This window comes from Grampus griseus (assembly GCF_964374135.1).
Source record: "Grampus griseus genome assembly, chromosome: 4".
Lineage (NCBI taxonomy): Eukaryota > Metazoa > Chordata > Mammalia > Artiodactyla > Delphinidae > Grampus > Grampus griseus.
The window spans coordinates 41739971-41764416 of record NC_138997.1 but is presented as its reverse complement, the minus strand read 5'-3'; the positions used below and the strand labels follow the sequence as shown (position 1 = coordinate 41764416).

Below are 24446 nucleotides of genomic sequence, written 5' to 3'. Positions count from 1 at the left end.
AATGCTCAGAAAGTTCACCACCACTAGATTTGCCCTATAAAAAATGCTAAAGGGAGTTCTTCAAATTAAAATGAAAGGATGCTAAAAAGAAACATGATAGCATAAGAAAGTATGAGACTCATTGATAAAGGTAAATATATAAAAAAATTCAGAGTAGTGTATTACTGTAATGGCAGTGGGTAAATCTCTTTTAATTCTACTATAAAAATTATAAGACAAAAGTATTAAAAAATAATTATAACAAAAAAGTTAAAGATACACAGTATGAATAGATATAAATTTTGACAATAGCATGAAGTACATGGATGGGAGAAGTTAAAATGTAAAGTTTGTGTATGTGATTAAACTTGTTATTATCATCTTAAAATTAACATTTACAACTATAAGATATTTTATGTTAACCTCAAGATAACTACAAAAAAATACTTATAGAAGATACACAAAAGAAAAAGATCAAGTATTCAAAATATATCAATAAAAGAATTAACAAAACAAAAAGGAAGACAGCAAGAGAGGAAAAAAAAAGACAAAAGAACTCCAAGACTAACAGACAACAATTAATAAAATGGCAAGAATAAATCCTTCCCTATCAATAACTGCTTTAAGTATAAATGGATTAAACTCCCCAATCAAAAAACAGAATGGCTAAATGGATTTTAAAAAACAACACTCAACTATATGCAGTCTAAAAGAAACTATTCACAACAGCCAAGATGTGGAAACTACCTAAATGTCCATTGACAAATGAATGGAAAAAGAAAATGTGGTATATACATACAATGGAATATTATTTAACCTTAAAAAAGAAGGAAATTCTGCAATATGTGACAACACAAATGAAACTTGAGGGCATTATGAAAAGTGAAATAAGCCAGTCACAGGAAGACAAATACTGTATGATTTCGCTTATATGAGGTATCTAAAATAGTCAAATTCGTAGACTCAAAGAATGGAATGGTGGTTACCTGGGGCTGGGGAGGAGGGGGAATTGAGGAGTTAATAATCAACAGGCATAAAGTTTCACTTAAACAAGATGAATAAGCTATAAAGCTCTGCGGTACAGCATTGTACTTACGGTCAACATAATGTATTGTACACTTAAAAATTTGTTAAGAGGGCAAGTCTCCTGTTAAGTGTTCTTACCACAATAAAATAAAAATTTTTAGAAAAAGTACTTGTTTTAGATTCTATAGGCTAGGTCTGAGACTGTATTCTAGTACTTACTAGTAATGTAAACTTCAAATTTTTTATTATCTTCTCTTAGCTCCAGTTCACTCATCTATATAATAGGAATAGTAATAAATAATATGCAGGGTTCTCACTAAAATCAAATTAACCTACATATATATAGGAATATCATAGTTCTGTTGTATATTAGATACATCTTCTCATATAGAATTTTTTATGGCAAAGCCTTTTTATAGCTCCTGCCTCTTTAGGATCCTGCTTTCTCTATTTTTCCCTCTTCACACCATGGAAACATGTTCAAGAATATTTCATCTTTTTTTTAAAAAAAGCTGAACTTTAATTTTTTATATCCCCAGTGCTACCCTAGTTTTCTTGTTTACTTTATAACTAAATTAATAAAGGAATTTTTTATTCAGTAATCTGTTCCCATCTTGCCCTTAAATTCTCTATAACTGAATTTTGCCCCCACCATTTTACTGCAACTGCTTTTCCTGTAATATCCTTCCAAGTGCAAATTTTGATGAACTCTCTTCATGCCTTATCTAATATATGAGGCATTTGACACTATTGTCTTTCTTAAAGTACTATTTCTTGATATATTCTCCTCTCTTCAGTTTTTGCAAAAAAGTAACTCTTTCCTGGTTCTTTCTGATGCTTCAGATCACTGTTTTTTACTCTCCTTTGCTGATTCCCCTTCCTACTCGATAAAATTGATGTTCCAGATTTCATTCTTATCTCCATCTTCTCCTTTGTCCATCTCAGTCACCTCTTTGAATTTAAACACTGCTGATACTTCTAGATACATTACTCCATCTAAGAAAAGTCTCTAACTTCAGAAATTCATCCATTATCTATTTCTTCCATTAATATGCATTTAGCATCTACCATTGTGAGGCATGGTCTGAAAAAAGGAATTGGAAATAGGGCAGTAAACAACACAAACCAAGATCCTTGCTTTCATTTTCTTAGATATTTCATAAGGATTTCAAGTTCAAGACGTCTAAAACTGAACTACACGCCCCCCACCTCACCTCCTATAATCTGTTCCTTACCTTGTATTTTAGTTCCTAGTAAATAATTCCATCCACTTAAGTATTCAAACCAGAAATCTGAGAGTAATCCTAGACTCTTATCTCATTGATGTCTTTCTCATAACCATTAAATCCACTTTTCAATGTCTTCTCAAATCCAGTCCCTCATCTTCATCCACAAGTACACTTCAAGATCACTTGGGCTCTGCATGTATAAAAGGGGATAGTTTTATGCCTACTTCATGGTGTTGACAATAAGGTTGATGAGATAATAGATTCATTAGTCTCAGAACAGTACCCAACACATGGTGTGGTGCTTATTAAATAAGTGTTAGTTATCTTTATTAAATACTAATAATTATTAGCTATTAGAATTGGCATGTGAGATGAAACCTGTTTCCCTTCCCTGCCTAGTAAAACAAAAGTATTGATTAACAATCCAAATCACTTCATCAAAAGTACCACATGCTACACAAATTAACTTTTTTTGATAAAGTGTATATATATAAAATCTGCCTGTATGACTCAAGCATTTTATTGGGGTTATGTATATCCATATATCTCAGAAATATATGTATGTGTATATATATATATATATAGTTGAGGATCATACCCATGTCCCCTATTCCAATTTGTGAATCTCCTAACTGAACAGCCAGGAGAATAGAGGTCAATTTATCTTCTTTATTATGAATTAAACTGAATTGGGGGACCCAGCTTAGGTGCATAGTCAAATTGGCTTGTAATACTTTTACCACTGGATTGAATTTATCACCAGTACTATAGGCTGCTCTCCTATCATCACCCTATTGGGCATTGAGCCTGCCATGATAAACTTCACTCATGAAAGCTGGCTAAAGTGAGGACCTAGAAAGCCATGAATGTTTAGCTCCTTTTCTCAGTTCACTAATCAGATAGTCATTCCTGCTCTCTTGCAGAGGCTTGATTAAACAGACAGAGATGGTTGGAAAACCACTTTTCCTGACTCTGTGCCTCAGAAAAGGCAGACACTCCAATGTCTTGGCCATAGAAGGAGTAAGAGGGGAAGAAAGAGAATAGTTCTCACTAATATGCACCCCCAAAGATATAAATATATGATCTATATAATCAGTTTTTTCTGAGTATTAAAAAATTTGAGAGTAAACATATTACATTTTCAGGTAGTAGCAAAAAGGTGATGCCTCAGAAAACAATGTAATTCAGAGTGAGTTTAATCAATGAAATCTACTCTTTCAAAATGAAGAAGAGGAGTAATAGAGGGAAAAACAACCCAGAAATAGGATAAGGGGAAAATGATTAAAAATAAATATTACAAATATTTGAGAGGCATACTGGGCTGGGAGCTCTACATGACTTATCTCTGTGGCTGTCATTTTAAAAGTAAACATAATATTAGAAATGTGTTAATGGGAATAAGATATGTAAAAATAAGTGTATTGAGTATACTTCCAATGAACATAACAGCATTATATTTGTTTTTGACAAGTAAGTATAAAATGAGAGATGGAAAAAAACAGAAAGTTTCCATAGACAAACCTCCAAAGAAGGGATTGAACAGGCAATGTTGAACAGTAGAAAGAACATGAATATGCTTTGAAACACACAGATCTGGGTTGAAATATTAACCCTATGATGTATTAGTTGCAGGGTGTTAACTATGCTAGTTGAACTCCCATAGTATCCTTGCTTTGTCTGTGAAATAAGAGCAAATTCATATGGGTTTTGTTTTAGAATACATCACATCATGCCTGGCCTCTGGTAACCTCTCAAACACAAGTAGTTTTCTTACTGCCTGGGAAACATATTATTGAAAAATAGAACCTTAAAGAAATGAATTAATTTGTTTTGAATGAAAAGAGGTGACTTAGCCTGCCTTTCCTTCCAGTAAACAGTCTCTTAATACCCTGAATACTCAATATCTTGAAGAGTCTGAACTAGAAGAAATAGCCTTAAATTGCATCAATTTTCTTCTTGACTTCCTGGGAATATGATACTGGAATAGGTCCTAGGTCCTAGAGTGTCCAAACCAGGAAATCATGCAAAACATTCATAAATATGTATCTAAATGATTTGAAAATAACCCAGTCTAATCTTTTCTGCAAGAATTTTAATCACACATGTGGTCTACATTGTTGTATATATATATAAATAATATAAATATATATATAATAAAATGTATGTATATATAAATCCTATCCATTTATTTTGAAGCTGAACTGCCCCAAATATTTTCTGAAATATATTTGTCAATTTAATTCATTATGCATATTAATTCCTAATAAATATTTATTTCTATAGTTTTTACAACTGGGACAGTCATGTTGCTGTTTGGAATTCAACTCCCAACTACCAAGTGATTGCTGATAATCCAGAAGGCTTACTTTTCAAATACAAAAGAGACAGAAAAATTCTCAACGTGGACCCTAAGGTAAGTCTGCTTTTACACTTAGGTATCTCCTCAAATTTTATTGTATCTCTACCATCATTCAAAAATTATTAAATATTTGACCTTAAGCTTTTAAATTTAGAAGTGAAAAGATATGTGGAAACTTAGAGCATCTACTCTCCTTAAAGAAAAAAACTTCAAAACAATAAATTATCAGAAATCAACAAAGAAGAATTTGGGAGGAATTTAAATGGAACTCACATGTGGGAACACTTCTCCATGCCTGACAGCAGAATTAGGTAAGGGAGTCAGTGACAGCAAATCTGTTTGCTCTGATTCTGGGGAGTCCAGTAACTTTCTGCTCTGAAAAGGGAGATGAGTCATTTAGGGAAGAGAGACTCTCACCTCACACACATACCTTTTTTTATGTGACTAACACTGAAAACAGTGTTGTGTTTACTGCATTTCTGAGCATTAACTTAGAAAATACATTTGATTTAAATATTTTTAAAACATGTGCCATGATATTTTGAATTTGTTCAAAGACAAATGTTTACATCTTACATATTTTCAAAGACTACGTTTACATCATGACTTTTAATCATGATTTGTCATATAGCTGGGGGTGAAGGTTGAAACGTAAAAGTCGTATGTGCTTGGGTTGCTTTGGTGGGTTTTTTTTCTAACTTTTAGAAAACATGTTACTCACATGACAATATCAGTCTAAAATCCAAAGTCAAGAGAAATAGTTCTTCATAGTGAAGGAATAAAATTGTGTGATATGCCTGGGGTAGGTAAAGAATGGACTGAAGGTAAAGGGGAGTCTTAATCTAAAACCTTTTCAAAAAGTTTTTCAAAATAAAAAATATTTAGTTTCATATCCACTTAATGTAGTTCTTTGCTCATAAAAAGTACTTAGTAACTATGTGCTCAAAAAATGAATAAAGGAAATTTTGTAGCATGAAATAGATTCTTGTCTGAATCAGATACAGCTTCAAACACAAGAAACCCCAAGCTGGTGACTTAAAGAGAAAAGAGACTTCTTTCTCTCCCACTTGTAAGTCTATATAGTGGCTGTCCAAAGTTGGAGTGGCAGCTACACTGTCATCTGGGCCAAGGTGGCCCTCATCCTCTTAGGCCAACATAGATCTCCAGCCAAAACAACCACCTTTTAAACAGAATGTATGGAAGAAGGTGAGTAGGTACAAAGAACATGCCCCCGCTGCCTTGTAAGGAAGTTTCCCCAAAGCTACCACACTCATGGTCACTTATGTTCCATGGCAAGAGCTTAGTCACACGGCCATATCTTGCTACATGGAAGGCTGGGAAATGTAATCTTTATTTAGGTAGTCATATGTCTTGTAGAACAAGAGTTCTACAAAAAGGAGAAGAGAGGTTTGCGTAGACAACTAGCAGTTCTGTTACTATATTGGCCTTATGGAGCACCCCCCACCCCACCCTTGTGCCCTAGCCTGGCTGAAGACACCTGCCTTGGCGAGGGAGCTTCTTTTCCTGTTCAGATTTGCACAGGCAATAACAAAACTGATGCTGAGATTGAAATAACACAAGCTTTATTCAATGGCCAGAGAATGGAGAAGCCGGAACTTAGTTCACAAATCAACTTCTAGTCAGGGGGTGATCAAGGCAAGATTTTTAAAGGTAGGGTTAATGACAGGGAGGCATATGCATTGGCTTTCTGGGAATAGGCGGGGTTCTTCCTGGAACTGGTTGCCACCTCCTTTTTTCCTTCTATGGTGTGGTAATTCCTGTTATGGCCACCGGCAAGCGTGTCACTTAGCATGCTCGTGTATTACAGTGAGTGTATGATGGGGCTCAAGGTCTACTGAAGACCAGGTCATCAGCCATTTTAGACTTGGCCAGTTCTAACCAGTTCTGGTGGCCTCCTGTTTTTCTCTTCTGGTGGTTTCTTGTGAGACAAAGATAACACTTCCCCACAGCTTACATTCCCTTGGGGGAGGGGGAGAGTTAGAGTTAACAACCATGGTGACAGTTTCTGACACAACACTATCTCCTTCAAAAGAACATTACTCTTTTTTTTTTTGTTCTCAGGTTTCTCATTAGTAAGATGAGGGACTGGACCTGAACATCAGTAGGGCCATATTTATTATGAATCTATGAATAGCGGAGAAGTTTATGAGTGCATCTTCTCTCTGGTGGTGCCTCTATACTCAACATAGATGGATGTCACCATGTTATCATTTGAGGCAAATTACAGAAAACTTAATAAATAGCATTCACAGAGTCTTTTCCTTTTTGAAGGCTAAACTATGTACATAAGAAAAGATATAAATTGATTTATAGCATCATTAAGACGTATGAAACAAATTTTTGAATCAGTTTTGAATGATATCACACAGACTCTTTTAGGGCTCTATTTTAACTGATGCCATATACATATATCAAGAATGTATGTCATGAATTAGAGTTTTTGTCTATGTCTTTGAAGAATCATTATTGAATCCAAACTGCTGCTTGACTGGTTCAAATAACTTTAACTAAAACACACATTTACAAAGTAATCAATCATGATCTTTCAAAGACTTAGTCAACAATCCATGAAATATAATGTCTTCCTCTTTTTTCCTGGAAGATTTTACTTATAACTCAAAAGATTCATGATGAGTCTGAAGGAAAGTTACTTCCAAAATCTTGGAGAATGAACAAGGATTTGGTTAATTAATGATAAAAGTAAAGAATTATTGGGTGAGACATCCAATGATATTTGGGTACTTCTATTTCTTTAAATTTTATTTTAAGCTTATCTTTTTAAAGACAAAAACTTACTGGAAAAGAATGTCGGTCTCAGCATTAATAAACAAAATTCTAGGCCTTACTTTACTATTAACTGGCTGCATGGCCTTGAGAAATTCACTTTACCTCCCTAGGCTTTACTGTTCACAACTGGAAGATGAGAGTTTATTGTTGTTGTTGTTATCATTGTTTTCTGATCTCTGGAGTCCTTCTACAGGCTCAGACCTGATTCACAGAGATTCTGACTCAACTGGGCCCAGAAGTACATATTTTCATAAGTGGCCAGTGTGATTCTGCTGTAGATTGCCATGAACCACAATTTGAAAAAGTCTTATCTATAAAAGCACAATAATCTCAAGAGATCTGGTACTCTGTTCCCAAACACAAGTGTTCTCAAACAAAATATAACACATATATTTTCATTTTTATGGACTAGATATAAAAGTAGCATGTACATCACCTACCTGATTTCTTAGCTTTTTCACCCTCCTCAAAGAGCCATGATCCTTTTATATTTCATGCATCCACATAGCAGCTCTTACAGGTCTGCAGGAGAGTGAAGAAATAAGCTAATATGTCAAGTTTTTTGAACTACAAACAACGATACGAGTTACATTTTTATAGTCAGTATTCTTCTTAATAATTTTGCTGACAATTCTTCTTAAGATGAACACCTTCTAATAACTTCATAGTTAAAGTGCTATAAAATGTTGTAAGAACAACAAAACTCAACTCTCCTTCAAGTACTCTCTTTGAAATATTTTATGCTTAAAATTAAAGGGGTCAAGATAAATGAAAAGTGGAAACACTGGTAAACAGGATGTGTTTCCTTTGTACAACACAGATGTAGACTCATTAATTCTGAAGCATGTTTCCTATGAAACATAGTTGTTTGTGAATGGTAAGAGTGGAAAAAAGAAAATTGTGCAGGTCTTAGAACAAGTAATATGAGTTCATTGGTTAATAAATTCCCAATGCAATAAGAGTTTGGTTGCACTGAAAACAGGACCACTGGCTTTAACTTCCCTGCAGCTGCATAACATCTGGAAAAAATAAGGTCAGTTTCTACTTTTGAGTGAAGAATGCTTGTCTAAGTGATTCACACCCACCAAAATGTTTCCATTGTATTACCTTTAGAAGGACTGAGGGGACACAGTTTGCACTCACTCCTCTGCACTATCTGGACAAATGAGAAAAACTAGGCATTTTTCTTTTACTTTTAGGAAACATTAACCTGAAAGAGTTTGCTTTGAGTCTTAGCCTAACATAGGTGGTCTAAAACCTTCATGATCTACTAATAAGATGACATAAAATGGTTAAAATAGGAAACATCTTCCACAGTTACATCAGCTTTTTTCCTTTCCCCTCCCCTCTTCTATTAACTAATGTGAGAACATATCACCTGGAAAAATGTCTGGTTAATAGGTACTTAATAAATATTCATGGAACAAATGATTAAATGAATGATTCCCTCCAAACACACAAATATAATGCTATAATAATTCAAAGTTGAGGAGTGGATTATGTCACTGATGCTTGAGGTAACAGTGATAGCTAGAAAGGGTACAGTCACACCACTCTGTATTGATCCAAGTAAGTCAAAAAATAAATTACAGGAACTTATCAGTGGAAACAGCTAGTGTTGCCATAATTGCAGGCTTTGTTGAGGTTATGCAGAAACCTTTATTTGGTATGTGCTTTCAAGTGTTCTTGTGCAGTCCCAGGAATATGTAATTTAAGCTGTCTCAAATTAAGACTGTTAAATTAGAATATGTTTTTGATTTATGAACAAATTGACACAAACAGGTTAAATGACTTGTTCAAGGTCACAGAGTTCATCATTAGTAGACTCTAGCGATGGAGGTTAAACATAAATTTGAGACACCATAGGGAATGTAAAGATGAGCAAGAGTTCAACCCTTGCCCTTTAAGTGCTTGAAAGATTTTTAAGGAAACAGGCATGTAAAAAATATAACTGCAACATAAGGAAGAAAGTGATATGTTGCAAAAAAGAGAAATGCTTTGGGGATTCAGTGGAAGAGATGACTTTTGATCTGAGGCAGGAGCCAGTGGAAAGGAGACGGTGAGGGGACAGCATTGGGGATTATTAGGTGATTATTAATAGAGGAGGTAATCTTTTACCTGAAATTGAAGAATGATTAAGAATTGAACTCATAGAGATGGAGAAGAAGATAATGCCAGGAATGAAACCTATTAGCAAAGATAAGGTTGATGAGTGTAAAACAAAGGCAAAGAAAACCTAAATAGTTCAATTTGGCTGCTGAATAAGTTTGGAGAAGGAGCAGAATGGGAATTGAGCATGGAAAGGTCATGAAAAGCCTTGAATGCAAGACTGATGAAGACCTTGGAGTAGACCTGACAGGAAATAGGGAAATATGCCCAGGCTCTTGTGCAGGGAAATAACAGGAAGAAAGTTGTGTTTTAAGGAGATTAGAGGGTGTTGATCACGACAGACTAGGGAGAAAGACTGGAGAAAATGAGAGCATAACAGTAATCCAGGTGAAGAGCAAAGAGAACCAGAATTAGGGGCCCTACCCCAGTTAGGATGTTTCTGAGTTACGTTTTTAGTATCACAACTACCCTGCCATCCAGGTAAAGACAAAACTTAGAGAATATATCAATGAAGAAAAAGTGGTTGAGAGATCTCACTTTACTCCAACACTTAGGAAAGAGAAAGAGAGTTAGTTCTAGTGCTGGATGAGTATAGAGAAAAAGGTGGATGGATGTTAGTCAGTCTGTCGCCTCTTCGTTCTTCCTTCCATCCTCCTGTTCCTCGTCTGATGTTTACTGAGTAACTACTGGGCACTGTGAGGTATAAAAAGTGGACCCGAAAGGTGGGTTTCTTGCCCTAAAAAGCTTATAGGTTAATTGGTGGGCGGGTGAGAACATAAAATACGCAGAGAAATGGCAAGCTGGAAAGTGACCTGAGAGGAAAGAAAATGCTCCAAGAATTCAAAGGAGGAAGAAGTTACTTTGGACCTAAAGCATTCAAAAAAAAAGTTAATGAAAGAGATGGCATCTGAACTGGATCTTAAAGGATGAGTATGGTGAAAACATGAGGACTGGAGCAGAGGAGTATACTGATAGGAAGGAACATCACATAAAAGGTGTGGAAGCACAGAGCATGCGGCTACATGGGAAGGGAGAGGAGCTCCTTTTGGCTAAAGAGTCATTCTCAGCATGGGCCAGACATCAGAATCACCCAGAAAGTTTTAGAATATTTGATCCCCAAAGATTCATCCCCAAAGATTCTAGTTTAATTGGTCTGGGTGGAAGGCCTGGGCATCCATACTTTTTAAAAGCTCCCAGGTGATTCTTAACTGCAAGCAGTTGAGACCAAGGTACAGGAAGGAGAGAAATAGCAGAGAAGTTTTGAGAGAAAATTGAACTCCAAGAGTGGAAGCCAAATCTAATGAGTTTTTGCCATTCTGCACAGTTCAATGAAAATCTGTACCATTTGTGTTATGACTTAGAATCAAAATTTCTGAGTACAAAAATGATTAAGACATTTTGAAAGGAGGTTATTTTTCTGTTGGTTAAACTCCAATTGGTGTTCAAAAGAAAATCAATTGTATGAAAAATGTGAAATTCAGTAAGACAGAGGCTCCTTTTTATTACTTTGTTTCGTGTCTAATAGAGTGAATTTGAATATAGTTCCCTGATAAATAGCTGATAACAAAACAAGCAAACAAACAAACAAACAAAAATGTTAAAAGATCTTAGAGATGTGTGGTTTCTACTAGATGTAAGAAATTGAAACAAAAGACATTATTATAGCATAAACCTTTCTGGTTCACCCTGAGTGTCACAGAACTTGGACAATATGCAAATGCAGACCGTGCATTGATTTAGCAGGATGTATTTCTTTTCTCTTTACATATCAATACTCCTGTCTATACAGCAGGTGCTCCCCAACCCAGTCTCCCCTTTTTGAAAATCACAACTGTTCAAACATAAAAATGTGCTACTTTGGAATGCAAACTGTTATCACAAGAGCTCTTCATCAACATCCAGCCCACCATGGCTTGATTAGTAGCAATTTCCTTCACTTCTATATAGCATTTCCCCTTCCTCTCTCCTCACGCCAGCCAATCAGGAGAACACTAAGCTCCACCCCCTAGAGGTTCAAACTGCATAGGTCTGTGGCAAGGCCCAGGAATTTGTATTTTTTTAATATTTTATTTTATTAGAGTATAGTTGATTTACAATGTTGTGTTAGTTTCAGGTGTATAGCAAAGTGATTCAGTTCTACATTTATTTTTTTTTTTTCTTTTTCAGATTCTTTTCCCATATAGGTCATTACAAAACATTGAGTATAGTTCCCTTTGTTATACAGTAGGTCCTTGTTGTTTCTCTGTTTTGTTTGTAGTAGTGTGTATATGTTACTCCCAAATTCCTTATTTATGCCCCACCTTACCTGTCCCCTTTGGTAACCATAAGTTTGTTTTCTATGCCTGTGAGTCTATTTCTGTTTTGTAAATAAGTGCATTTGTATCATTTTTTTAGATTCCAGATATAAATGATATCATATGATATTTGTCTTCTGTCTGACTTGTTTCACTTAGTATGATAATCTCTAAGTTCATCTGTGTTGCAGCAAATGGCAATATTTCGTTCTTTTTTATGGCTGAATAGTATTCCATTGTGTATATATATATATATATATATATATATATATATATATATATACCACATCTTCTTTATCCATTCATCAGCCAGTGGATATTTAGGTTGCTTCCATGTCTTGACTATTGTAAACGGTGCTGCGGTGAACATTGGGGTGCATATGTCTTTTTGAATTATGGTTTTCTCCAGTTATATGCCCAAGAGTATTTTTAAATGTCTCCTCAGGTGAGCTTAAAGATTAGCTGGATTTGATATATACTGCTTTTCATAGTGATATATCATTAGCTATTGTTTCACCTTACCATATGTCCATAAGGTAATCAAACTTCATTCCTCTAAAACACCTTTTAAGTCAACAGTGTTAATTTTAAGTAGTCTAAATTACACATTCCTGAGACTGCACAAACTGACTACAAAGTACAAACCGTACAGCAAAGGCTTCTGGATAACCTCCACAGTAATATGAATGACCACAGTAGATGCTTCCACTGATAAATTTTTCCTTACTTACTTGGATCATTATAGAATAAGGGTGATGGTACTCATTCTTGCTGTCATGGCCTCATCAAGAATCATTTTGTCAGGTAGGTTTGCCCAGAGGCTTCTATGAAACATACATGACAGAGACTTATAAAGCATAAACTGAAAGGTAGGGCAGAAACCCTTTCTGGTCTCTAGTGCTAGCATATGGCAGGTGCTTAGTAAACATCTGTGGAATGAATAAACTGAATATTAAATATTTGCTAAAGAAATGAATAGGAGGGCCAAAAATATCCTGGAAACTTTTGAGGTTAACTTTAAACTATTTTAGGATCTTAGACATTTGAAACATATGTAGAGTTAATGCTATTTTTAAAGAGTTGAAAATTGCCAGAGTAATTGACTTTGGTGCTTTTCTGTCCTTGGTAGGTGAGTTAACCCTGGGGGTCCTTTGCTGAACTTTGGAGTGCTGATTCTAGGTGTCCAGGGCAATGGCGCTGTGTTAGGTTCTTGGTATTTTATTATTTTTTAAAAATGAATGTATAGTCATTATTGTATATGATACAGATGCAAAAAGACACAAAAAATCAAAAAGCCACATTTTACTTTCTTTTTCTACGAGCAAAACAATATCTAGTGAACAACGTTTAAAATTAAAAATAACTTCTACTAATGAAAACATATGTTTTTGTTTTGGGGGGTTTTGGTTGTTTGTTTGCTGAATTTAGAGGACGATTCCAGCAATACCTCCTCACAGCTCCTCTCTCCTCTGTTCCGCAAACCCCCACCCAAACACTTGCTACTATTAGTAGGAAAGGTGTTAATTGCCTCCTAATTCTGCCTCCCAGTTCATTGACTATGTTAAAATCATCTGGAGCCTGTCACAGGCTGAAATTTCTCTTCTCAAAATGGTGGCCCATAACATTCCTACATCCTTCCCGCAGATGGTTCGAATTTATTCTCTTGAAGCTCCACCCTCACTGAAGGTCCTCAGTTTTACAGTCTGTCTTTTTACAGGGCCAAGGTATATTTCCTATTGGATAGTTTTAAAAAGAACCCATATTGACTAGAATAGGTTTAAGAGAAGCTATGATTTCTTCAAAGTCTCCAACAGCGTTCCCTCAACTCCACGCAAACTTGAATTAATGGGGCAAGGGATACTTACTGAATCACCAGCACCACTTTTTTGGCTCCTGGATTTTCCTCAGAGAGCTCTTGTAAAAGTTGCTTTTTAACAGTGGCACAGTCACAGTTATTAAGTAAAGCGGAGGCCTTGCCAACTTTCTGGTTTTGCTGCCCAAATTATTGAATGTTTGGTTGATTATAGCCCTAAAACACCCACATACTAAGGAGCTTTTAAACATTTTCTCCCCTGGGCAATCACCTGGTATACCTGAACTGAAAGTCCACCACATATAAATTAAGTATTTACTCAACTAACTGCTAAAATCAATGGCCTTGAGGAATACATTAAAAATTACACAACAGAGCTTGGCTTTTATGAATTAAAACTCCTAAAGCTTAAATGTGATGACCTCTTCTCAACCTGGAAAACTGATTTTAATTTTTATGCAGTATTATGCAACAACCCCTAGAGATAAGCACATTGTTGTTAAGGGTCCAATATATGAACTCATAAATAAGGTGTAGCACAGAAAAGGTGAGCTGGAGGAAAGAAAAAAATTAAATATATAATTTAAAATTATATACATATATATATATCAATGCTTAGTAATGAAAGTATGAATGATAACCCTTCACTGTCCAAGTTGAATATCTTCTGTGAAAAGAAAAGTATATATTTCAATAAAACATACATGACAAAGGAAAATTGTTTTAAGCCTCTGACTAGGAAAGTCTAATCAAACATTATGCCAATGGTAAAACAGGCCAAAACAGAAATGAGAATGGAGAAATTTGAGGAAGAGAGTTTTAGCCCCAATTCATGCTCACTTTTTTGCAAAATTTATCACAAATCAGGACAAGGAAGGAAAGAATGGAAGGTTAGTTTCTTGGCTAAATGAAAGGTTTAAATAAGAACAAAATAATTGTTTCCTTCATGATTTCAAAGACTGATAACTAATGATAGAGAAGCAGGCACCAGAAACACAGTCAGGCATGGAGTCATTGTTGGTGCAAGACCACAGTTAATGGATCATTTCTAATTCAAAGAGAGCATGATTTCTTCTGGGTCTCAACAGTTGAACACATAGTCAGCTCCTTAACGATTCACCATGCCAGCAGATGCTTACAGTTTCTGAGTCACTAAAATCCTAAAGCAGGTTGAGGGATATTGAAATATATTGGAACATGGAACACACTAGCATGAATAGTGATCAAGTCCATTGGCAAGAGAGAAAAATCTCATGTTGATAACTTCTAAATGGTTATTGCTGCTTGGGATGTCTTCAGCATAAATATTGGTGGCCTCAGTGATACACATAGCCTCAAATAGCTGAAGCAAGAGTAAAAAACACAATAAAACAAACAAACAAATGGCAGCCCCAACTTGGTAACCCAGAACACTGCCTTAACAAGCACGTGAGACTGCTCTCCAGAGAATAGGTTCTTAACCTTTTGGGAAACACAACTTATTTTAACAATTTGATACATTTTATGGATTTGCTCAGAAAAGAAAATGCACACATGGGGCCACACACAGAGTAATATAATAATATTTTAGGATATTCACAAGACCTGTCTAAGTCTCTTAATGAATTCCATTTGAGAACTGAAGACCTAAGGGCTCTCCAAAATGCCTGGGATCAATTGAAAGGGGCTAGAAGAACAACAGGACAAGTGGCAAAGTGTGGGGAATAACCACCAGGACTCAGGCAGGGAAAAGCTGTTTAAGAGGGGCAATAGGTAAAATGAGCTGGAGTTAAATAGATCTTATCCGCTTCGTGATTAAGGCAAATTACTTAACCCCTTCGGAGCACTTCTCTACCTCGGTTTTCTCATCTGTTAAATCTGTAAAAAACAACCATTTTACACAAGGCTGTTGTGCTGATTAAATGAGAGAACGTGTTTAATGTGCTATTGAATAGGTGCTCTGTGAATAGATATTGTTTCCTGATGGTGTATCAACTTAGAAAAAAATGAACGTTCTAAAAGAATTTCATTTTTTTATTGGAATAGTTAAAAACTGGATATAATCCATATGTCCATGACTGGGCAATGATTAAATAAATTATGGTACATCATCACAGTGAAATAGTATGAAGCAGCTTTAAAAATGAGTTAAAGCTATACTTATTGAAGTTGATGTGCTAGTATGGATAGATGTTTATTTACACTATTAAATGGAAAAAGCAAGCTGTAAAACAATATTCTACCCTATAAAGTACTCATCATTTATATAAGGATTTCCCACTGATGGACATTTAGGTTGGTTTCTGTTTTTCTCCCTAGGTTTAAATAACAACTCTCTATAACCAAGCTTCTGATTTTTTTCTTTAAGATGGACTAAAAAGGAAATTGCTTAGTCAAAAGATACATACATTGTAAAGCTTTAGAGAGATATTGTCAAATCACTTGGCAGTTAACCCATATCAATTTACAATTATACCTGAACTGTTTAAGACTGCCCCCAAACCATGCTCTATTTATTTTGCATACTTTTGAAGCTTTGTTAATTTTATAGTTCAGATTAATTGAGGGTCACTTTGAGTTTCATTTTCAATTATTATCAGGGATGAACATTTCTTTCACATGCATGTTAGTATATTGCCCTCTACACACTTTTCTATGGAGTTTTAGTAGGGTTTTTTTTTCATTAAATTTAAAGTATGAAAGGTAGAAAATCTTTGGCTTTCATATTTCTTCGTGACACATTCCAATTTAGATATCTATCTTTTCACATTTATAATATTTTTGGCATACAAATTTTAAATTTTATATAGTCCAAACTACTGATTCCCCTTTCTGATTTCTTCCCATGTTTCTATGTTTAAAAAGATTCCCATACTAAGAATGGGCAAGTACTTAATGATATTTTCTTGTAGATTGGTTTATGGTTTCCTCTATACATTTAAATCTATAACTTTTCTCAGATTTTTGTAGAGTAAGTTTAGGGTCTTTTTACTTTGTTTGGTCAATTATTCTTTTTCAGCAATTTATAACCAATGATCTTATCCCAGTGTCTTGTTTTACTCATATTTTATATTTGGCTTGGAGTCCCCATCTCTCCTGGGACCTAGTAGTGACTTCAGGCAGAAGTCTTTTAGCAAGTCCTTACAGTGCTGTGAACTTGGAGTCAGAGTTTTCTAAGTGCAGAATTTTCTCAACCAACTGCATTGTTTGTTGTTGTTGTTGTATATGTGAGATTATTTCTAGCATTCTTGTTATCTATCATTAAGGTTATAGATATAAAATGAGCATGTATCAAAGATTTTTAACCCATTAATTAATGAGGAACTGGTAGATGTTACTATGGATTCCAAGAAGAATTCAGAGCAGAGACATATAAAGGGAAAAAGAAATTTTGAAATGAATTTACAACTAGATGCAAAACTGGTCTATCAAAATCAGTGCAAAACTTAGTTGCAGTCCATCAAACACAACTGCTTTGCATTTATACAGACAAGAAGTATTTGCATTATTATCAGATTTCTACCACTTACAGAGTTGTAATATCAATCAAAGATGAGAAAACCTAAATTAGTGAGTAGTCAAGATAGTCACCATTTGTTTTTTGCCCTTTCACAGTCTCTCACAATTTTCCCTGACAGTCTCCTCCCCTCTTTTTATCATAATAATTTCAAAGAAAGATTATTCTTATAAAATAAAGTTGGTCTCATTAGAGTTGACTGATTTTTTACATAGGTGAAGTAAAAATTTTATTTACCATATTGGACACCTTAAGTTGCCCATGTAAACCCTAAATCCATACAATTTTGAACAAATACTAAATTAAACTGTGCTTGGAAATTTTCATAAGAACTCTCAAATTGGATTTTTAAAAACCTCTATTATTTGTTGACCTGAGGCTAGGAAACCAAGCCTAAGGAATGCTCAAGTTAGTTACACAGAATATATAATATTCTTGGACTTTTTAAGTCAAGAAATAGGCCAGGGCTTCGTAGACATTGCTTCCATAAGTAAAGTCAAACTTAATCCCTGAAAAGAGTGGCTGTTTCTACCTGATTAAATAAGCATTATTTTCAAGTATGACATTCTAGTCAAGGCCCTGATTTTATAATTTGTACAATTATATTATGTACAATTATAGATGACAGAGCATTAACGAACCTATGCAAATAACTAAATGGCCGTGGAAAGTAAGGAGACTTAATATAAATTTCTGAATCCTGGAAGAGAAGTGGGAATCAGATATCATTTTAAAATGTTTCACTTCAGTTTACAAAAGCAGACTTTACTAAATTGCAATAGGTTACATATTGCTTAACAAGAGAGAGATAGGGTAGTTCTTATATATCTGAAAATAGAAGCTTAAAAGAATATCAAGAATATTCCAGACAAATAGCCACAATATAATTTCTCTTATTAGTTCGTTCAGTCTTATTATAATTGATTCCTGCTCCACTGGATCTTTGGTTAGCTGTCCTATGCAGTCCTCTCATTTGGCCAAAACAGGACCTGGAAATCGGCGGTGCAGTTTGGAAGTTGTCTAATCTATGTCAGCTCAGCTTTGAAGTGTCAATAATTGAAGTACCTGGTATAGTTATTTTCTACAATATTCTGACACTTTTCTTCTTAGTTGAAGACACAGATTCTCACCTGTAACTATAAGAGAGACTTCAAGAAAGCATCAGAGTAAAACAATACCATCTGTAGGTGATAGGGACTTAAAATGTCTGAGTGATTTATTACTAATAATTTTCAAATGTGAACAGTCTGATGAGGGTTCATAATAAGAATAATGCAGAAAACAAAATGGTTAGTGCTTTCTGTGGTATGCAAAACAAAGATGATAAAGCCATTCCCTCCCCCCCCGCAAAAAAAAAAGACAAACCATCTAAGGATAATGATTAAATTTATTTTAAAAGAAGTTTGTGAGTGCTGTACTTGATTCAGAAAAATGGATGAAAATAATTTTATAGAGGAAGAACTATTGAGATATGACGTAAAATAATCCTGAGATATAATTGTTTATAACAGGAACGTCAAGTAAGAGGTTCAGTAAGTCTGCAGTAAGACCTAAACATTTGTATCTTTAAAAACAAGAGCTGAAATTATGACAGATAACATTATACTACTGTTGTCTAGTATCATCAGGCTCAGTACCACCAGAACTCTGCTAAATACAACAAAACCTGATGGAAATATTCCTAAGAGTTGCAATCAGTGTTTTCCCTGAGGGTAAAGCCATATTATAAGACAAGAAGGGCAATGACATAACTCCAGGGACTTCCCAAAAAGCACACAAAATATCTGAAATATTTATGTTAATAATATTATACCTATACAAATCTAACCTCGACAAGGCTGAGCACCTCTTCTGATTTAACAACTCTTCCCACAGAATTCTACAGAAAAATCTAATTCTTTCTGGCACCTCTTTTCAAAGGTGAAAAAATAAATCTTTATGATTTTTCCAGGGGCCCTCTGGGAAATCGCAAATATAGCTTCTGGTGTAAAATATATCTGGAAGGTTTTATTTAATTTTTCTTATACTTAGGATCCAATTATGGAAAGTCAAAAATCAGGAAAAAAATTATCAGAAGATATTTGGACACTTGATTAAGATAGGATCAGGGTGCTACAAAAAATAATACTGAGTTAACTAATTAAACATTTAAGACAATAAAACATTTAAAAATAAACATTACATTAACATGATTGTAAAGAACCTTAGCTCTTTATAAGTGAGGAATTTTTGTTCTTTGTTTTCTTTTATTTGTTTCTTATTTTTTTCTTTCTTAAACAATCAAGGATGTAATAAATTCATCATAAAGGACAGAAAATTATTCTTGTAAGACACAATTTGCTACCTAGACAGATTACACAGAAGGTATTAAAAAAAAAGAAAAGAAAAGACTTTCATATAGTAGGCAAAGGAATTAGCCAGTAATCAAGACAGGGCAAACTTAACTAAAATTTTAGCACATTTCATCACTTCTATTCAGACTCAAGTACTATAAACCAAGGAAAGGAAAATTTACTTCCAAATTTTGTCCTTCATTTTGCTTTTTCATATCACAGCAATTCTCAGGAGATCCATGAACTCAAAATAATTTTTATATTAATAGTAAGATGTTATTTCTGTTAACATTTCAATTATATTCATCATAGCTATAATCAAATGAATCAGTATTTTAAATTTGCTCAATTTCCACTTCCAGTATGGTAAATATTGACAGTTATAATCCACATAAAATTTCTTTGTGGTCTTCAGTAAGTCCCAAGATTTTACAGAGGTTCTGAGATAGAACAAAAGAGAAAAAAAGAAAAGCCTGAAAAGCACTACTATATATACATTATATAGTTATGTTTAATATATATTGTGTATAATTATAACGGTGTATAGCAGTGATTTTTTTTAAAGATTTAATTTTATTTATTTTTGGCTACGTTGGGTCTTTGTTGCTGCGCGCGGCCTTTCTCTAGTTGCGTCAAGCAGGGGCTACTCTTCGTTGCCGTGCGCAGGCTTCTCCTTGTGGTGGCTTCTCTTGTTGCAGAGCACAGGCTTCAATAGTTGTGGTACGTACGTGGGCTCAGTAGTTGTGGCTTGCGGGCTGTAGAGCACAGGCTCAGTAGTTGTAGTGTACGGGCTTAGCTGTTCCGCGGCATGTGGGATCTTCCCGGACCAAGGATCAAACCCATGTCCCCTGCATTGGCAGGCAGATTCTTATCCACTGCGCCACCAGGGAAGTTCCTATAATTGTGACTTTATATATATAAACATATATAAATTATAAATATATAAAAATTATATAAATTATATTTATAAATATATAAATATATAAATGTATGTTATATATAAATGTGTTATATGTGTATATAGATACGTATAATTACTACTATTTACTGTTATAAAGCCTCCACTATAGGATATAACTACTTTCTCTTTGAAACACAAAAGCAAAGAGACAGTGGTATTAGTCTGTCCCTATTGCTTATGATGTAGTCTCAACCATTCATATTAATTGTGATTTTTAACCAAAGTAACTTCTATTTCATAGAGAAAACTAGAGGTGGATAACTAAGTACTGTCTCTCTCCTAAAAGCATTTTAACAGACAAGCAAAGTTTATATTACATCTTTGTACAGCCACACACAGACCTTTTTAAAGAGACAAAATGAACAGTTCATTAACATGACCCAAGATAGGAACTTTCCATTGGATATAAGCAAAGTATATAAACTTAAAATTATTCCTAATAATTAGGCATCAAATTTTCAGTATTCTATCACAATTAGAAACTATCTGGGTATCATATGAATATTCATTATGTAATTCAACCTAACAGCTGTCTAAGTTTTTATATTACTTAAAGATCTGGGGAATTATATTCAAGCTGACATAGTAAAAAACAAAATTACTGTTGACATAAAGTTGTCAGAAAAATGATTTGATTTTGTTGAATACAGACTTGCATTTCTCATTATCTTAAAGATTGTGTCAGAGTAATGTTAGCTTATTTGACCAGTATATCTCAATAAGTTAAAAAAAAGTAAACCCAAGTACAGTAGAATAAAATGTATATGCTTATGTTATACCTAACATTGATAAATCAGAGGACAAGCTGTTTGCATTAAACCAAAATTATTACAGTAGTCTGATTTACCAAATATTTATCTCAATTAAATGACCTTAATTTGTTTAAACATTTCTGTGAGAATAACTTTTTAAGGATAGCACATTTAAAGTATCCAAACTTTAATTTCCATATTTTCCTGGAAGTTTATAAATATTTGACTTACATAAGAACTTACTTGTATAAGAACTCTATAGGCCAATCAGAACAGAGTTTCTTTAATTTAGGAGAATTTTAAATCTAATTTATGAATTCCTCCAGAGATAGGAAAATATTATATACTCACACATAAAGATGTAAAGGCCTTTCTGAATTCTAAGCATATATACACACAGACATGTAGGGAATGTATAGCTTCAAATCTAAACATTAGCCACAGTTCAAAAGTAAATGCAAAGAAGTTACCAGTCCATATATCAAAGAGTTGTCCTCTTTCCTGATGCACATGGGATTCTTAATTTTTCAAAGTAGACAAGTAAACAAATAAAGAAAAACTGCTAACAAATCAGATTCTCTGTTATCTCTCCCTCAAGAAAGAATAAATCTCGGTGATCTATTAATCTATTTACAGAGATCACTAAGGTTAAGACGTAAAATCAAATTTCGAATCATTGTTGTCACCAACGGGGAATAATTTATTCATTGTAAAAGTTCCGAAAACACAAACAAAACGCAAAAATAGCAAAAAGGAAAATATGTAAAATTAATTTACAAATTGGTACAAAGCAGGTCCCAACACAGGGCAATAATCAATTGCATGCCACTGGGCGTAATTAATTTGCATCTTTGTAGACAAGAATATACTGCATTATTATCAGTTTTCTCCAACTTAAAGATTTGTAAAATGGCACAAAAACGTGGATGGGTAAGCCACTCGAGACACCCACTCCTTTCGTTTTACCCATTTCAAAATCTTTACAATTTTACAAACTCTATTTAACCAAAGATGGGTCAAATATATTCTTTCTCACTAGTGTAAGAAAATGAATACTATGGGGAAAAGGCAATATCAAAGCTTCTCTCTAGTCCCAGATCTAAATTTCTTATCATCTCTTCCTACAAGAGAAGGAGAGCGAGTAACATCATTCTTTTGTACTTCAAATATAGAAAAGGCCCAATGACTAATATTTTGCAATTGTAGATATTGTCTGACTCGTTTAGCATCTGTTTTCTCTTACCAGTACCACATTAGTGAACACTTGCCCCCATAGGCATTCCCTAGGAGCCTGTAAGCATGACAGACTATCGTGAATAAAGGCAAAAGGACCAAACCTTTTTTCACAGATTACAATACAAAGGGGAAAAAAAGTAGATCAAATAGTTTTTAAACTGATAAGAAATTTTTTATGAAACCCACCAGGGACAGGTAGTTAGTTACACTAGTCTGAACCAGTTCCAAACTTGAGACATTTTTATTTGACAAACTTGAAATCAAGATAGCATTCTTTTTGACTTATTACCCTGCAATAACATGTGTTTACAAAACCCTCCCCTGGGAACTTTGCAGAGTTAGTGACCTATGGGGTTCAGCAGAGTCTAGACAAGCATGAACCTGGGGAACACTGCTTTGATCCTAGATATTTTCAGTAATGTCACAACCCAGGGCCTCAAATCTCCTGATTGGAATTATTACCGCTCCTGAGAAAAAGAATCTGGGGGGAAACACAAACATATCTCCATGGCCACAGCCTTCTTAGTTCTGTTTGCTGCAACATTGAAGCACGAAGAAATTTCATTTAATGCTAATTATTTACATGGACTGGACTGATTAACGATATGATTTTTGTATTTTAGGCTCAACCAGGTGACAACTCTACTAGAACCCCTATCCAGACAGAGCTCTACATACAAGCTGTCATTTTTGACCACGTTTCCAGAAGAAAGACTTAACTACCAACATGTTAGATGGTTTCCTAATGGTTTGCTAAATTTAAATGACTCCTATAACCAGAAGCAAATTAGAATAATAAATGAGTCCTGTAGCTATAAGGCAAATCAGAATAATAAAAGTTGATAAAGAAATTAGAAAGAAAATCATGGTCTTGATTATCTGTTTTGTGGTACAAATAACTTCTTAATCTGATTTGAGGTTTTTCTAAATTTTTTCCCCCTAAACACTGAAGCTGATTGCAGTAGTTCATGGGAGAAAATCTTATGGCTATTTCAAAGATATAGTAATTAGTGACTTCTTTTGTACCTCAGATTTTCCACGTTTCCAAATGTTCCAAAAATGTTCTGGGTCCTACTATTGCCAAATATAGCAGGCCAAGCCTTATACCACATGGCAGTGCTAGCTCTCGAAATCACTGGAAGACAGGCATAAGGAAATATAAATACAAGGTTTTTAGTAGCACTACATGAGTAAATATAATCTGAAATATCCCATGAGATGATGTATAAAATGATTGAAGTGTTTGATATGTTTATGTGCCTGGACAACATGAACCCCATGACAATAAAGCTGAGAAAATGAAATCTAAAGGAAACCAGAAGATTTTAGAGAAATGAGGACCTCAGAAGAGTGAAGAACATGTTTTCCTAATATACCCCTGCAGGTGACTTTTGTGCAGAAAAGATGTTCAGAGGCCATTTGTGATTTAAGATTCATATTTGGCTCTTCCTCTTCTCCTTCCCATTGTCTTTCTTCCCTTTCTAAACAATCCAGTTCTAAAGCAATTAGGTGGAGCCAAGCAAGGTAGAAGTCTGCTCAGTGTGGGTACGGGGGTGGGAGATCCCGGAGCAGGAATTCCCCGGTTGCAATGGGGTGACAAGGCTGTATTCATGGTGGAGGTGATGGTCTGGCACGAGGTGTCAGATCTCAGTCTAGGTGAGTAGAGTGGTGTTAAATTAGAATTGGATATATTGGTGTGATCTCATCATTTTCAATATATACAACAGGTACAGAATATATGTTAATGTGTGTATGTCTGCATATTCCAATGCTCCATCCACTGAGAGGGCCTTGGAGCAGCAGCACCCAATATCAGTGAGCACAGCACACCTAGCACCCAGATCTTAGTTTCTCAACACCATTTTCTGCCAAAGGGAAGAAGGGATCCTTAGAAAAATGACTGATTCCAGGGCTGAGGCAGGGAAAATAAAAGAGTCTGGAATCTCTGTGCCAGAAAGCAAAGCAGTTCTGGAAAAATGAAGGGGACTTATCAAAAGGACACAGAATCCACCTTGAAAGTGTTCCCACTGGCCAAATCTGGGACAGTTTGA

The 24446-nt window shown here is 34.7% G+C and overlaps 1 protein-coding gene across 2 annotated transcripts in view; it reads left to right on the top strand.

Moving 5' to 3' along the window:
* CFAP299 (cilia and flagella associated protein 299) overlaps positions 1–23114 on the top strand; it is a gene marked incomplete at both ends in the record, with an annotated part of 629105 nt that extends 605991 nt beyond the window's left edge. For both annotated transcript variants that reach the window (XM_082653737.1, XM_082653736.1), the window contains 2 exons: positions 4518–4647; positions 23019–23114. In XM_082653737.1, the coding sequence (XP_082509863.1) occupies positions 4518–4647; positions 23019–23114 (226 nt within the window). The remainder of the gene's footprint in view (positions 1–4517; positions 4648–23018) is intronic.
* Positions 23115–24446: the final 1332 nt, after the last annotated feature.